The sequence below is a fragment of the Schistocerca piceifrons genome, chromosome 1 (genome assembly GCF_021461385.2).
Source record: "Schistocerca piceifrons isolate TAMUIC-IGC-003096 chromosome 1, iqSchPice1.1, whole genome shotgun sequence".
In the NCBI taxonomy this organism is placed as follows: domain Eukaryota; kingdom Metazoa; phylum Arthropoda; class Insecta; order Orthoptera; family Acrididae; genus Schistocerca; species Schistocerca piceifrons.
In genome coordinates, this window is record NC_060138.1 from 1,000,068,643 (window position 1) to 1,000,083,967 (window position 15,325).

Consider the following 15,325-nt stretch of genomic DNA (forward strand, 5'->3'; position numbering starts at 1 on the left):
ACGAATTCGGGACAATATTCGTTGACCCCAACAAATTTTTAAGTAACAAATACTTGGGAAAGGATGGTGCACATTTAAACAGACTACGCTCAATGAATTTCAGTAAAATGGTTACAGACATCTGTAAAATCATCAAGAACAAGGGAAACTGATACTGTGTGGAGGGGGTGAAAATTCAAAAGTGAAAATTGAAAATAAAAAATATCATCCAGGCAGAAATTCCAATATAAATATAAGTACTAAGGCTAGTAAGTTTCAGAACTCGTGTTTAACTCCAAACTTGACGGTATTTCATCAAAATGTACAATCCAACAAAGTAAACGAATTTCAAATTTTGTTGGAAAGTGACATGAAAAACACCTCTGTATTATGTTTTACTGAACACTGGCTTGACAAAGAGAAACTTCATATGCTATGCATTCCAAATTTTGTATTGGGTAGTTATTTTTGTCGTAAATTGTATAAACATGGTGGTAGTTGCATTTATGTTAAAAATAGCATAAATTTTAAATGTATGCCATATGTAGAAAACTATCCATAGAGAAAGATATTGAGGTAAATGGAATTGAAATCACAGACGAAAAAATTGCTATAATTTGTTTATACAGGGCGCCAACTGGCAATATTAACATTATGTTAAAGAACCTTGAAAATATCTTACACAATACAACACAAAAAAATAGAAAACTAATTATATGTGGGGATTTCAACATTGACTTTGCAAGTGAGTCTAATCAAAAAACTGGTTTACTGAACCTCTAAGCAGCTTTCAATTTAAAGGCTGCTACAGAAACGCTAACACACATCACAAAAACCTCAGCTACAATCCATGATCAAATATTTACAAATGTGTCCTTGAAACATACAATACAAACCCACAATACAGGCTTTGGGGACCACACAGCCCAAGAAATTAGTATAAGATTAGGAAAACCGCTTAGTTCAACTGAATGCCTAACTACTACATCTAGGAACTATAATGACCAGAATATACAACATTTCCTTAACTATCTGTGTAAAGAAACTTGGTAAGTTCAATAAATTCTTTAATAGTTTCAGCTATTATTTTGAACTTTGTTTTCCACTCCATAAAAAGACAGTCACAAAAAAGGATCTGAAAATAAAATGGGAACAACAGGGATACAAATATCTGTGAAGAAAAAGAGACTACGGTACTTCATGAAATATCTAGACAGCACACCACATCCTCAGAGTGTGATTCCTATATTAAGAATTACAAAAAGATTTTAACTAAAGTCATAAAAGAAGCAAAAAAATGGCAAATAGTTCCTTCATAGCAAATGCACAAAATAAAATGAAAGCCATATGGGAGATTGTAAGGCATGAAACAGGAGTAAAACGGAGAGAATACCTTAATATCAAACTGAATGAAAACACTTCTGTAATATCTGATCCCCAGCAGATAGCAAATAATTTTAACTCATATTTCTCTGAGGCAGCTGAGATTCTGGTGAAGCAAAACTTTCAAAATGCTGCCACTGCAAATCAGATTAAAACTATCCCTAGTAACAAGTCTCTCTTCCTACACCCAACAGATGAACAGGAAATGCTAAAAACAATAGGGGAGCTATTTTCCAGACCACATCATTAAAAAATGTGCACCCTTAGTGGTTAAGCCCATGGTAGATGTATGCAATAGTTCACTTTCTCAGGGAATCTTCCCTGAAAGGCTAAAAATAGCTAAAGTGAAGCCATTGTTCAAAAAGGGTGAAAAACAGATATAACAAATTATAGGCCAGTCTCTCTACTATCTGTTTTTTCTAAAATAATTGTAAAAATCTTTTATAAAAGACTCGTAGATTCCATTGAAAAAAATAAACTTTTCCCAGCTACACAGCATGGTTTCCGAAAATGTAAATCCACTAAGACAGCTATTATCGATTTCTTAAATGAAACTTTAAATGCATTAGATAAAAAAGAACACATAGCAGCAATATTCCTAGATCTTTCAAAAGCATTTGACATCATTAACCATAGTCTTTTGTGTAGAAAGCTAGAAAATGTTGGTGTCAGAGGCCCAGCCTAGGAATGGGTAAAGTCATGTCTACAAAACAGACACCAAATAGTTGAAGTCTTGTACAAAGAAGGAAAAAAATTAACTTCCTATCAATCAGAAAAACAGTGTGTTAAATACGGTGTGCCGCAGGGTTCCGTGCTAGGACCAATCCTGTTCTTGCTGTTTGTAAATGACCTGGAACCATCCAACCCTAACTATAAGTACATTAAATATGCCGATGGTACAAATATACTTATCAAGGGAAAGACCCAAGAAGAGCTCCAAAATGAAATAAAAAAGAGCACTACACATGTATCAAAATGGTTTGCAATGAACAACTTAATAATAAACGCACATAAAACAAACACTATGCATCTACACACAGTGCAGAATAAACAGCCTTTAACTGCAACCATAGAACTGTTATGCAAAAGACTTAAAATTGTAAATAGCACCAAATTTTTGGGAGTTTGGATCCAAGATGACCTAAGATGGCAGAAACACACACAACACCTATGTAGTAAATTAAATACCATTTGTTATAGTATAAAAATTCTTGCTGGATGCACATCTATGCAAGCCATAAAAAATGTGTACTATGCCAAAGCAGAATCATTACTAAGATATGTTTTAATTTGCTGGGGAAATTCAGCACCCGGCAAAAGCTGTTTTATTGCACAAAAAAGAATTATAAGACCCATGGAAGGCTTAGCACCTCGATCTTCATGCAAACCCTCATTTAAAAAGCTTCATATTATTCCATTACCATGCCTATATATCCTAGAAACAATCATGTTTATAAGGAAAATTGTAGATGAAAATAACAAGATTGCTCCAAAAAACCAAAATATCCATTCCTACAACACAAGAAATAATCAAGATTTACATATGCAGTTTTCACATACAACACTAAAACAAAAAGGACCCTTGCAAGCAGGAAAAAAACTGTATAACAAACTACCTAAAGAAATTAAGGCAATAACTGGCATGCATAAATTCAAAACTGCAGTGAGTGACTACTTGCTACAGAATTGTTACTATAGTGTTGATGAATTTTTATCTAAAATGTAAATATGTGAAAATTTAAATAGTTTATACAGTTACGGCCAAAATAAGAAATGTGTACATTAGATTTATCTGTGTATTATATGTGGTCTATTACATATATGTGTGTGTCTGTATAATCAAGGCCAAAAGTATGAAATGTGTGCATGTAAAATTTATTTGTGAAATGTTATTCCCATATGTTAGAGTTATATTGCTATATACTGAAAACCATACAACAGCTTTTTTCTATTAAACTTTATTGCAAATTATTTGACTTGTTCTATATCATTATGTACCACTGTACAGTGTATGATTCACAGGACCAATAAATATACAATACAATATGTCCTACTACATGATACACTAAGAAGCACAATTTACATAAACTGAAGGTACACTATTTTTAAATGAATTAGCACTAAATATCAAATGTCCAATATTCAGTTTTACACTGAACTGTACATTCTTTTCTTCTTTCTTTTCAGTACCGTTATTGGTCTTGCTTTCAACACAACTTAGGATGCTGATTCACACATGTGCACCAAGCAGAAAGCCAACAGAAATATTTTCATACAGAAACAAAAAAGCTTCACAATAAACAAAAATAAAAACATAGTACCTCTTGAACAGCACCCAAAGCCTGTGACAAGGAAATGTTTATTCAGTTTCCTAATTTTAATATACATTTTTGCTGTAGATTTGTCTGCGTGTATTCCTCCACATTACGCCAGCAGCCAGTGATCTCGTGATACACTTCCTAGTTTACATAAACACAGGGATATGAGGGATCCATCTGTTGTGCAGGTGATGGGTGTCCTCTTCCTCAAAACAAGAGGGTCCCTCTCATCCCAGGATCTGAGTGACCTGCTCTGCCTTCTTAACCTTTGCCAACTGACCATTCTTTCTTTATCAAAGAAGGAACTAATACTTCTGAAAGCTAGTATAGTTTTGTGTACTTTTATATGTGTCTATTGGCTGATCTCAATATTTTGCCTCAAGAAGTACTGGGAAGCAGTTCTGTCTCATAATTTTATATTGCAAGTAATGTTAGATAACCTACCTACCTCTTCAGTTTCTATTTGCCCAATAATTTAAACTTTCTAACTTCCCACAAGCCAACTCACTGAAACTTAGTTTTATTCACCTTTCTCTTAATAACCTCCTACTCAGCATCTTCCATCTTCATGCATCCAGTTTGACAATGAGCCTACTTCTGGATGAGTTAACAAAGGAAAAGAAAAATGTGTGGAGTACATTAGCGATTGTGTCTCCAGTTATTATACTTTGACTCATTCAGTTTGTGTGATGTACTTTGCAGATATACACAGATGTGACAAAAGCCATAGGATACCTCCTAGTATCTTGATGGACCTCCTCCTCCATGGCATCTTGCTGCAACTCGACATGACATGGACACAACAAGTTGTTGGAAGTCCCATGAAGAAATACTGAGCCATATTGCATCTACAGCCATCCAAAATTGTGAAAATGTTGCCAGTGCAGGATTTTGTGCATGAACTGACCTCTCAATTATGGCCCACAAATGTTCGATGGGATTCATGTTCAGCAATCTGGATGGCCAAATCATTCACTCAAGTTGTCCAGACTGTTCTTCAAACCAATCATGAACAGTTGTGGCCTGGTGGCTTGGCACATTGTCATCTATAAGCTTTCCATTGTTGTTTGGGAACACGAAGTCCATGAAGGGCTGTAAATGGTCTCCAAGTAGCTGAATTTCCAGTCAATGATCAGTTTAGTTGGACCAGAGGACCCAATCCAGTCCTTCTAAAGACATCACACACCACTATGGCGCCACCACCAGCTTGCACAGTGTTTTGTTGACAAGTTGGGTCCCTGATGTTGTGGGGTCTACGTCACACTGGAACACGTCATCAGCTCTTACAAACTGAAACTGGCACTCATCTGACCACACCATGGTTTTCCAGTTGTCTAGGGTCCAACTAATATGGTCACAAGCCAAGAAGAGGTGCCCCAGGTGATGCCATAGTCCAATAGTCCATTAATGCCAAGTTTCACTGTACTTCCTAATGGATAAGTTTTTCATATGTCCCACACTGATTTCTGCAATTATTTCACTTTGTGTTGCTGGTCTGTTAGCACTGACAACTCTACGCCAAGGTTGCTGCTCTCGGTCATTAAGTGAAGGCTGTTGACCACTGTGTTGTCCGCAGAGAGAGGTAATGCCTTGAAATTTGGTATTCTCAGCACACTCTTGACACCGTGGGTGTGGAATGCTGAATTCCCTAATGATCCCCGAAACTGAACGCCCCATGCATCTAGCTCCAACTACCTCTACACATTCAGAGTCTGTTAATTTCCATTGTGCAGTCATAATCATACTGGAAACCTTTTCACATGTATCATCTGAGTAAAAATGGCAGCTCTGCCAATGCACTGCCCATTTATACCTTGTATACATGACACTTACCGGCATCTGTATACATGCATATTGCTATCCCATGACTTTTGCCACCTCAGTGTACAGTATAAAGCACAAAATATCAGAGGTACAGTGACTTTAGTTTTGACAGGGTTTGTAAAATGCAGGGCTTGCTCCTTCTAGTCCCTAAATTCCCTCAAAACTTCACGAAGAAAATGTTGAAGCCACGTCTACAATAATTAATTGTAGTGACAAAACAGATCAGCTAAAACACTTTGAGAAAAGCAGTGGCACAATTAAAATAATAAGAAGAATAAATGATGAAATGAAGACAACATAAGTATGCTGCTTTGATGCACCTTAAAATTTCAAATATTAGAAGCTGTGAACCAACTGAGTGTTGCCAATGATAGTTCAAATGAATTACTTTTTTTTTTACTGGTATGAAGTGCTTATAAGATCTTGTTTGTACATCTATCTCTCAGTGAATGCTCCCTTTCTATCATGACTGGCTACCTCTACTCATTCCATTGTTTTTACTTCTCATGTTTACATACCTGAGGTATGATGATATGAACTTTGCTTCCAAAAGACTGTTGCACTTCGTTCTGCAAAATTGGTGATTCAGCAAATCCTCCAACAAGAAATAAATATTTTATTTCACTCACAGTTGACTTGTCAAATACATCTTGAATGTACTGTAAGTAAAAAGAAACTGACAATTAACCACTAATATCTAGCTGATAACAAATACCATGTTATTTGCAGTTTTGTCACTTGTGCCTGTCACAGATGCTAATTACAATCTCAGGCAATGATGTAGAACAAGTAAGTTTGATAATTATAAATATGTGGAAATGTGCTGACCATTTACAATATTGTCTTAAACCACATTTTTTCTTTTTGATTAATACTTCAATGTTCTCTCTCTCTCTCTCTCTCTCTCTGACACAGACACACACACACACACACACACACACACACACACACACACACACACACATGCAGAGTATATTATTACACATTCAGAAATCCTTCTGCGTATCAGAAGGATTGTCAAGCAAGTGTGATTTCAGTTTGCATTCAAAGTTAATTTAATTATCTATTAAAACTGTACATCACTGTGTACATAGGTGGGCAAAGATTTCTGTGCCACACTAAGGTGGAGTGAATGATAGTATACATAAACTGTGATTGATTTTTGATAACAAAGTAAAGAGGTATGAGATATCCTGTTAAGCTCTGCTCATCAATCCATACACTGCGTCAAGTTATACACTATCAGGCTGATGCGACCACTGCTGGTTACTACTGTGGCACCTCCCTAAATTCTAAAAATACACGCATCCCACAGTCTGCTCCAGCAGATGACTCTCCCCCTGCAATCACACCTAGATACTCTCCAAAGCACCCTCTCCATAGTGGACACCTACTGACAGGAATATCTCCCCCCCCCCCCCCCCCCCCCCACTATTGCAATCTGCCTACTGGGGCTTCTATCCAAAATTCCTGTCAGCATGGAAGGCAGGCATCCTTAAGTGCAAGTAGTAAATGGTCAATGCAGCATATTAATGAATGCTCCATCTTTTGTTTGTGAACTAGTGCTTTTGCTTCAGAGATTTCGTTTGTGGACCAGAGCCTTCAATGAGGACACAAGGGTTGTTGTTTGATGGTTATTTCACAACTAATCTGGCGAGTTGGCCTTGTGCATTGCTTAGGACAGATAGCTGGCCATAATTCCACATGCAATGACAATTGTAAACACCTTGTGTATATAGTTGTGTAGGCTTCTGTGGCCAGAGTCAGTTAACATAAAAGTTTTCAGAGTATTGTACCATGCCATAATGTAAAGACCTATACTGGACAAACCAATGTTTTATTAAAACACAGTATGAGACTCAGAAATGTTTTACACTCTGTACATTGTACTGCTTTGTGTCAGCACTGAGTGTCCTCATGTATCATTCTGTTCAATTTTCACAAAGGTTTGGATCTTCCTTCATGTGCTACATTGTCTCACCACTGAGCCTCTTTTATTTTTATTCACCATTTACCATGGCCTCTGCTGGGACGAAATTTTAGTATTTTTGAACTTGTGTAAATCTGAGTGAAGGCTCCCACCTACGAACTTCTTTTATGTATGTTTCTGTACAGGAACTGATGAACTGCTGTGCAAATCACACCTCAATTGTTTGTGTACAGATCATATCTTTCCCTTTATCTTTTTTTTAAACAATACGTAGTAGTTTGTCTATCTAAATAAAATCATCCACAAACCTTTTTGTTGCTTCACTGGAAAACGTGTTCCATGTTGTTTCCTGCCTTCGCCTTTTGACCCCCTTAATTTTCATTGCTCAGTAGCTGTGATATGTTGTGTTGTGCAGCAAAACACTTATGGCACTGCCAGCATTACCACACTGGTGACCCTGACTTCAAGGATCTTCTTCTATCACCCCTGTTCCCTACATGCTCCATGCAGCACACCTTCCCTGTCAGGCTACCACACATGCACTTCCTTGTCACTTCACAAGTTCCATGTTGGTGTTTGGTCACTGTTTTCACACCACACCTGCACTCTCTTGTGTGTAAAGTGTACATCTTCCCCCCACCCCCTGGGCTGAATTCATCCTGCACTCATGCCTGAGATGCAGTCTATGTCGGGAAGCAGTCCCACCTAGCACACCCCTTAAATGTTGTTCATGGCAGAGACTGTTTTATCCAGTCAGGCCCCTGCACCTGTCCTGTTAAAACCACTGGCACAGGCAGACAGTTTAAATCAGTCCCTCACCCAGTTTGTACAACTCTTGAACGCTGGTGTGCCTCAGGTACTGGTCCCACCACCAAACCATCAGTCGAACAGACCCTCCACCCACATCTGTACATTTGACACCTGTGACCCGTGCCCATGATTTCCCTCCTCAGAGGCAATCTTTGCTGGGTCCAGAATTATGAGCAACACAACAAAGTTCACCCTTATTGTTGCTGTGCTCAAGCATGCTGTCATGACTGAGGCTCTCGACATCATCACCAACCTTCTGCAGTTCAACAACAACTGTAAATTAAAAGAATGCCTAATCGTGCACCGAGCGAGGTGGCGCAGTGATTAGCACACTCGACTCGCATTCGGGAGGACGACGGTTCAATCCTGTCTCCAGCCATCCTGATTTAGGTTTTCCGTGATTTCCCTAAATCGTTTCAGGCAAATGCCGGGATGGTTCCTTTGCAAGGGCATGGCTGATTTCCTTCCCAATCCTTCCCTAACCCGAGCTTGTGCTCCATCTCTAACGACCTCATTGTCGACGGGACGTTAAACACTAACCACCACCACCATCTAATCATGCGATTGGTATCATCAGAAATGCAGTGCTCCCAGGTGCTACTTTCTTCGTAGAAGTGTTCTGAGATGAGCCCTACCCAGCTCCTGCAACACCCTTATCCCCTAGCCCTAACCCATGTCTTACTGGACATGCTTTTATTCCAGAAGTGGAATTCTCACTTTCCTGCCGCAGTCTGTAGGGATATTGACACTGTCATCATTCTACCTGATCAGGTGTTTAACTCTCTATGTTACTGGCCACAACTGCTGTCTGGATGCCTTATCCCCCACACTCGACTCTGACCCTCTCTCGCACTGTGGCAATAAGACACCCAGCTTCCCTGAAGTGCTGCAGCTTGTAGTGGAGCCCCCATAGCCTGTGTCCAAGGGCACGCAGTTAGACCTAGCACATTTGCCCCAGCTCTATACAGCCCAAGGACAACTACCAACATGCACGCCCATGCAGGCACATTAATAACTCCCCACCAAACCACCCAAGAGGCTGGAGAAACCACCTGATGCCAAGTACATGTGCTGGTATCACAAGCGCTTTGGCAGTGATGCCACCAACTGTTGGCCGCCATGCTCTTGACACCAAAATGCAGTCAGCGATGGGCTTTAATCCAGCACTTTCACCAATTTCTTTTCCCAATGCTTGCTCCTCACCCCCTCTTGTCCCCCTCCTAGCATCCACTGCAAGGCGCACTATGATATGATGCAATAAACTTCAACCACTTCAGGCCCATCAATTCACTGCCACACCCATGCTCTACTGCTGGACAAGAACAGGTTTACACAGACAGAAACCAAGCCCTTCACTGGTGCTGGTCCTCCACACTTCATTTAGCACCTAAGAAGGATAGGATTTAGCATAGTTGTCGTGATTATCAGAGGCTCAATGCAAGAATTGTTCCAGACCATTGTCTGAACCCACTCTTGCATAGCTAGAGTGACAAAATTTCTGCCTCTGCTGTCATTACTAAGAAAGACTGCACAAAAGCTTTCAGACACACAATGATAGCACAATACTACATTGATAAAACGGCTATCATCACATCTTTTGGCCTCTTTGAAAACCTCTTCATGATCTTTGCCCTTTATAATGCTGTACAGGGCTGACAACATTTCTTAGTCAATGTCCTCCCTGGTGCTTGGACAATATTCTTATTTTCTCTCGAGGCATGGCCAAACACCGTGAGCACTTCAGGGAAATTTCCACCTAATTGGAAAAAGGAAGGGTAATTCTCAACCTAGAACAATGCATTCTCAGGGTAACCAAAGCTGAATTCTTAGGGAGCACCATTTATGGTTCTGGCTCAGAACCACTGCCCAAGCAAGTCTGCACTATCTCTGAAATTCCACATCTCATGGCATATAAGCATCTTTGCAGAATCCTAGATATAACTAATTTTCTTCACTGCTTCCTTAAAAATACGGCCTCTTAAATCATTGTAAGTGCCCCCCCCCTCATCCACCCCCCCTCTCCCAAATAATAATCTTTGCATATATTAACTATGATGCTTTTTGTAAAATCACTGTGAGTACACTTCCATATTGTTATCATAGTCTTCAGGAGGTTCTTACAAGGAAGGAATGGAGCTGAAGTACATAGATGGCAAGGACAATTGGAAAGTAATGTTTCTCAAAGTTGCTGTATAATTTGGTGCTAACTCTGTGTTAAAGAATTGTGATCAATAAATATTTTGAGTTTAAATTAAACATCTTCAATATCATCATCAAGTGTGGAGTGAATGTGGAATGGTGAAATTATATCTGAAGGGGAGTAAACTAGCTTTGGTACTAACTGGCTAGTTCAAAATTGGCCCCACGACCAGGATCGAAGCAGTTTGGGTTAATAAACTAAGGTATTTAAACATGAAAAACATGGCACAACTCCATCATCTTTGAATCCAGGCAGTCTTAGTCTACTCGCATACATGGAGTCAGTGGTGCCAGTGTACCATGCAGAAGCAGAGTCACACCTGCACAAGAACATGTCTTCATTGGCTTCTCATGGTATGCACACAGCTGTTTTGACATGCGGGGTGATGTGTTGGCAGTGCAGCATACCAGTGTGTTGTTGCTCCAAGATTGGTCAGTATGGATGTGAAAAATGGAAATTGTTGTTTGGATGACACAGACTAAGGATAGGAAGTTATTATACAAGAACCAATAGTAGAGGATATTTGTAACAATGACAGTTTTGTCTATCACCTATCTAGATATCCTTGAGAACTTTCTTTTCCCATACATGGAGACTGATTCAAATGACTTCATTTGCCAACAGGATGGGGCACTGCCACACTGGCAGTGCAGAAATTTTTAAATCAAAGGATTACTGAACGAGGGATCGCTTGCACTGGACCAAATGATTCAGCCTTACATTACTGGCCTCTAAGGTCACTGGACCTGACTGTATGTGTTTATTTCTTGTGGGGGGGGGGGGGGGGGGTCTATAAAAGGTTCTGTTTATGTGCCTCTGTAACCAACAACAATGAATGAACTGAGACATACATAACAGCAGATGTAGAAGCTGTAAATCAAGACATACTCGCTGCAGCATAGGAACAATTTGAATGCTGCATCAACATATGTCATGCATCTCAGGGGGGGGGGGGGGGGGGGTCGTATTGAACATCTATGAAAAGATGTGAAAAAAAAAGTTTTGAGTTTCCTGCTCAGCAAACAACAAAATTCATTGTATATATTTATTAGTTTCAGAAATATAGAAGTGCCAATTTCTTCTACAGGTAGGAAAATAACTAGCAATCTCACATTTATTTTGCTACCTTTGCTAAACTGGGTGAGGTTGAAGTTATGTATGAATTATTTTGTAGGAGGATTTCATGGGTAAATGTAGCTTCATTGGGAAGACTTACTTATTTGTTCATTTGAAGGGAATTTACACTCTACCTGTGTGGTTAAAGAGATCCAATTTGTTAAGTCTTTAGTTTATAGTATTCCCTGTACTAGTAACACTGTTTAAGAAATGTCTGGCTAGGGCAAAAGAGGTTTCTATATATCTGTGCCAGTGGATTGATGTGTGCATCAGATACTAATGACAAAGTCATTGGTTGTGGTTCACATTCTTGGAACAATTGACAGGGTACTGGGCTGAAATTCATTGGTGAAGAAGCTACCAACACAATACTACTTATGCAGGGGAGACAACTGAGGACTTGTGTGTGCCAGATGGACCATTTCATTGTATTGAGTGAGTAGAGTGCCATAATCAATGGACTGAATGTAACACTTTTTGATGTTTATTATACTTTATATTATTATCACTTAATGACTGTCTTATGTGGGCATGAATGTACATATTCTGTGTGCATGGTATGTGCAATTTTTAACTAGGTTAAGTATGAGGAAGAAAATTTAAAATATTGGTAGAAAATTTTGTGATGGCCAGTTTTAACACTCAGTTCTATTCAGTTATAATTAAGATGGATGTTAACTGGCACTGACTTTTTGCCATGTTATATTTGCAATAGTCCAAATTAAAAGTAACTGGGAAGTAGTGAAACATTGCAAGTGCCTCCTCCATGCCAGGGTGGAGTGCTGACTGCCTCAAATACTCCTGTGCCCTCAACACTCCATTAAATTGTGAAGGCCTCAAATATGCCCTGTTCACTGATACCGTACTAACTCAATTACTTCAGGACCCAAATACTGACTCTGGCAGAGACCTGCACATTTGGTGCAAAATCATTTCTGACCCCACACATAAAGATGGGTCTAAAGACTTCATCAGCACCTACCTTCCCCCTGCCTTCTGCAAAACCAGCTTTTGACTGCCCCAGGATGTCCTCTGCTCTTTTCCAGTAATCTTCCTTCTGGCCTGGCATCCAACAGAACTGTTGCACCTGTGTCCCATGTCAGTATGGTAAAGTAGGCTGTCATGTTAACATGTCCACTGCCCCATTTCCCCCTGATGGGTACCGGTTCTCTCATGTTCATGCCAGCTGCTGCTATTGTCACATGATAACAGATCCTTTTAAGCACTGGCCAGAAGCTGTCCCAATCCCAGACATTCAGCCAAACTGGTTGCTGTGGCATTCATCAAAGCGTGGATTTTGGGTTTCAGTGGCTCCTGCTACATAACATCATATTGTGTGTACCAATTCACTTCCAGTTTATTCAGAACTGTGTCTGAGACTTGTAGCACTATTGTCCATTTTACTACTAGCTACCACCCTGCAGTCAATGGAATGGTAGAATGTCTCCAGTGTATATTACAATTCACTCTTATCTGCTACATCAGGGAATGGTCCACCTCCCTGCTCCTGGTCCTGTTAGGTTTTCAGGTGGCTCCCAAGGCTGACTTGGAGGTATGTGCTGCTGATATGGTACACAGGTAGCCCCTAGTCCTCCCATCCAATTTTATTAAGCCACAGCCTCTTCCCCCAGTTACCTGTGCCCAGCTTACATCCAGCAGCTTCAAGCCAGTATTATACTCCTGCAACTGATGCCTCCACAGCACTATAGCGAGTATAAGACTTTTGTGCACCATGAGCTTGCATCATGCACTCACGTGATATTACACATCAGTACCTGCCAGCCACAGCTACACCCACAATACATTTTGTTGTAAAATGAGGTGACGACCTCATTTTGCAGCAAAATGGCAAAACATTTTCAGTGCATCTCCACAGTGCCCTTTCATTTGTATCCATTGACAAGTTAAAGCCAGCTTACACAAACAGCCTCAACAATGGCCATACACTGTTGATGCTGCTGATGCAGCCCCTATCCCTGAAACCACTGGTGCCGCCCCTGATTTTGCCCTCAGCAGTACTCCTAACATACTGGTTGGCACCTGGGACCCACTCACAGCCAGCACACTACCCTTTGCTTTACCTCCTGCTCAAGCTTCTCAGCACACAGAGTCTAACACTGAGCCTGCAGTGACCAACACTGAGCCCATAACCTCACCACTGTAATCCACTGAAGTCACAGTCACCATTCCTCTTGCAGACCATAGTCACAACTGCAATTGCTAACACAACCTCCAGCAGGCCAGAGTTAACACCATACCATGACTTCACAGCAGCACCTTACTAGGGTGTCTGGCAGACAGCAGCAACAACAGCAGCAGAAGCACTCACCAGTGGCTGCGCACTCTGATGTGTGCTACACAACATGTGGTGGCCACACAGTGCATAGCCATATATGTCCTGTCTGCCCGAGTACCAACACCCACCCCCGCTCAGTGAGACTGCACTGCATCTCAGCTCCTAGTGCTGTCTGATGCCTCCTCCACACACAACACTGTGCCACACAGCACCTCCTTTCTCAAGCTGCGGGTGCACCCACATCGCACCTCATCAGGCGTGCCATTGGCTGCGCAGTCCAGTGCACCTTTCTGTCCGTAGACTGTTGTATGTTCCAGACTGCTGCCCACCGCCATGCACAGCACACCACTGTTGTATGCCATCACCACCGGTGTTCCACCCTGGCTGTTGGCAGTGGCCAGCTGTTTTCCCCCACTGGATACCATACCTTTATGTGCTCCTGTCAACATGGCAGCTGTCAGGCGCTGTAGACCTCACCCACTGCCTGCCCACACCACTGTCAAGAACACTCACTGCCATGGCATCTGCACTAGTGTTTTACACTCTGGAGCTGCATTCGCTGTTGTTACCCTGATAGCCTCCTCTCACCGTCTGCCCTAGCAGATGTCTCCCCCCTTGCAGTCACAACTAGATGCTCTCCACAGCACCAAGGCCTTAGGGGATACCTTCCAATAGGAATGTTTATTCCCCACTACCGCAATTTGTCGTCTTGGGCTTCTTCCTGTAATTCCTGTCCATGTGTGAGCCAGGCATCCTTCAGCATGTGCTTGTAGTGAATGCTCGATGTAGCATATGCAGGAATGCTTCTCCATTTTTTGGTTAACAAGACTTCTTGTTTGTGAACCAGTGCTTCTGTTTGTGAACCAGGGCTTTCATTTGTAGACCAATGCCTTCAAGAAGGACCCCAGGGACCACTGCACAGTTGGCCTTCTGTATTACTTAGGGCAGAGAGACAGTCATTAATTCCACAAGCAGTGACACATGTAAACACCCTGTACATGGTATTGCTTTATGTGAGTTCCAAGTGCTCACGTGGACCATTCCATTGAATTCTCACACACTCTTGGTTCTTCCTTCATGCATGATGGGGCCCCATCACTGTGTCTCTTTTAATTTTATTCATTATTCCCCAGGGCCTCTGCTAGGGCCAAAGTTTTAGTGTTTACATTAAATTTTCAAACTTGTTTAAATCATTGTGAAGGCTCCCACCCATGAACGTAACATGTCACTGTTCCTGTACCAGAAATGATGAACTGACAACCCTTGCTGTAAAAATTGCACCTCAGTTACATACAGATCATAACTTTCCCTTCGTATTTATTTGTTTCCCTTTAATTTTCATCATGATATAGATGAGATGTGGGTTGTGCAGTGAAACACTTGTAGTGCTGCCAATGTTACTGCACTAACAAGAAATTATGACTAGTGCTAATCTACTCTAAGTGATAACTGTGGTAATTACTTCTAAA

At 40.8% G+C, this 15,325-nt stretch overlaps 1 protein-coding gene across 1 annotated transcript in view; it reads right to left on the reverse strand.

Moving 5' to 3' along the window:
• The window catches only part of LOC124777106 (heat shock 70 kDa protein 12A-like), a 210,236-nt gene that overhangs the window by 69,568 nt on the left and 125,343 nt on the right, over positions 1 to 15,325 (reverse strand). The window contains exon 10 of the mRNA XM_047252393.1: positions 6,023 to 6,163. Coding sequence (XP_047108349.1) covers positions 6,023 to 6,163 — 141 coding nt within the window. The remainder of the gene's footprint in view (positions 1 to 6,022; positions 6,164 to 15,325) is intronic.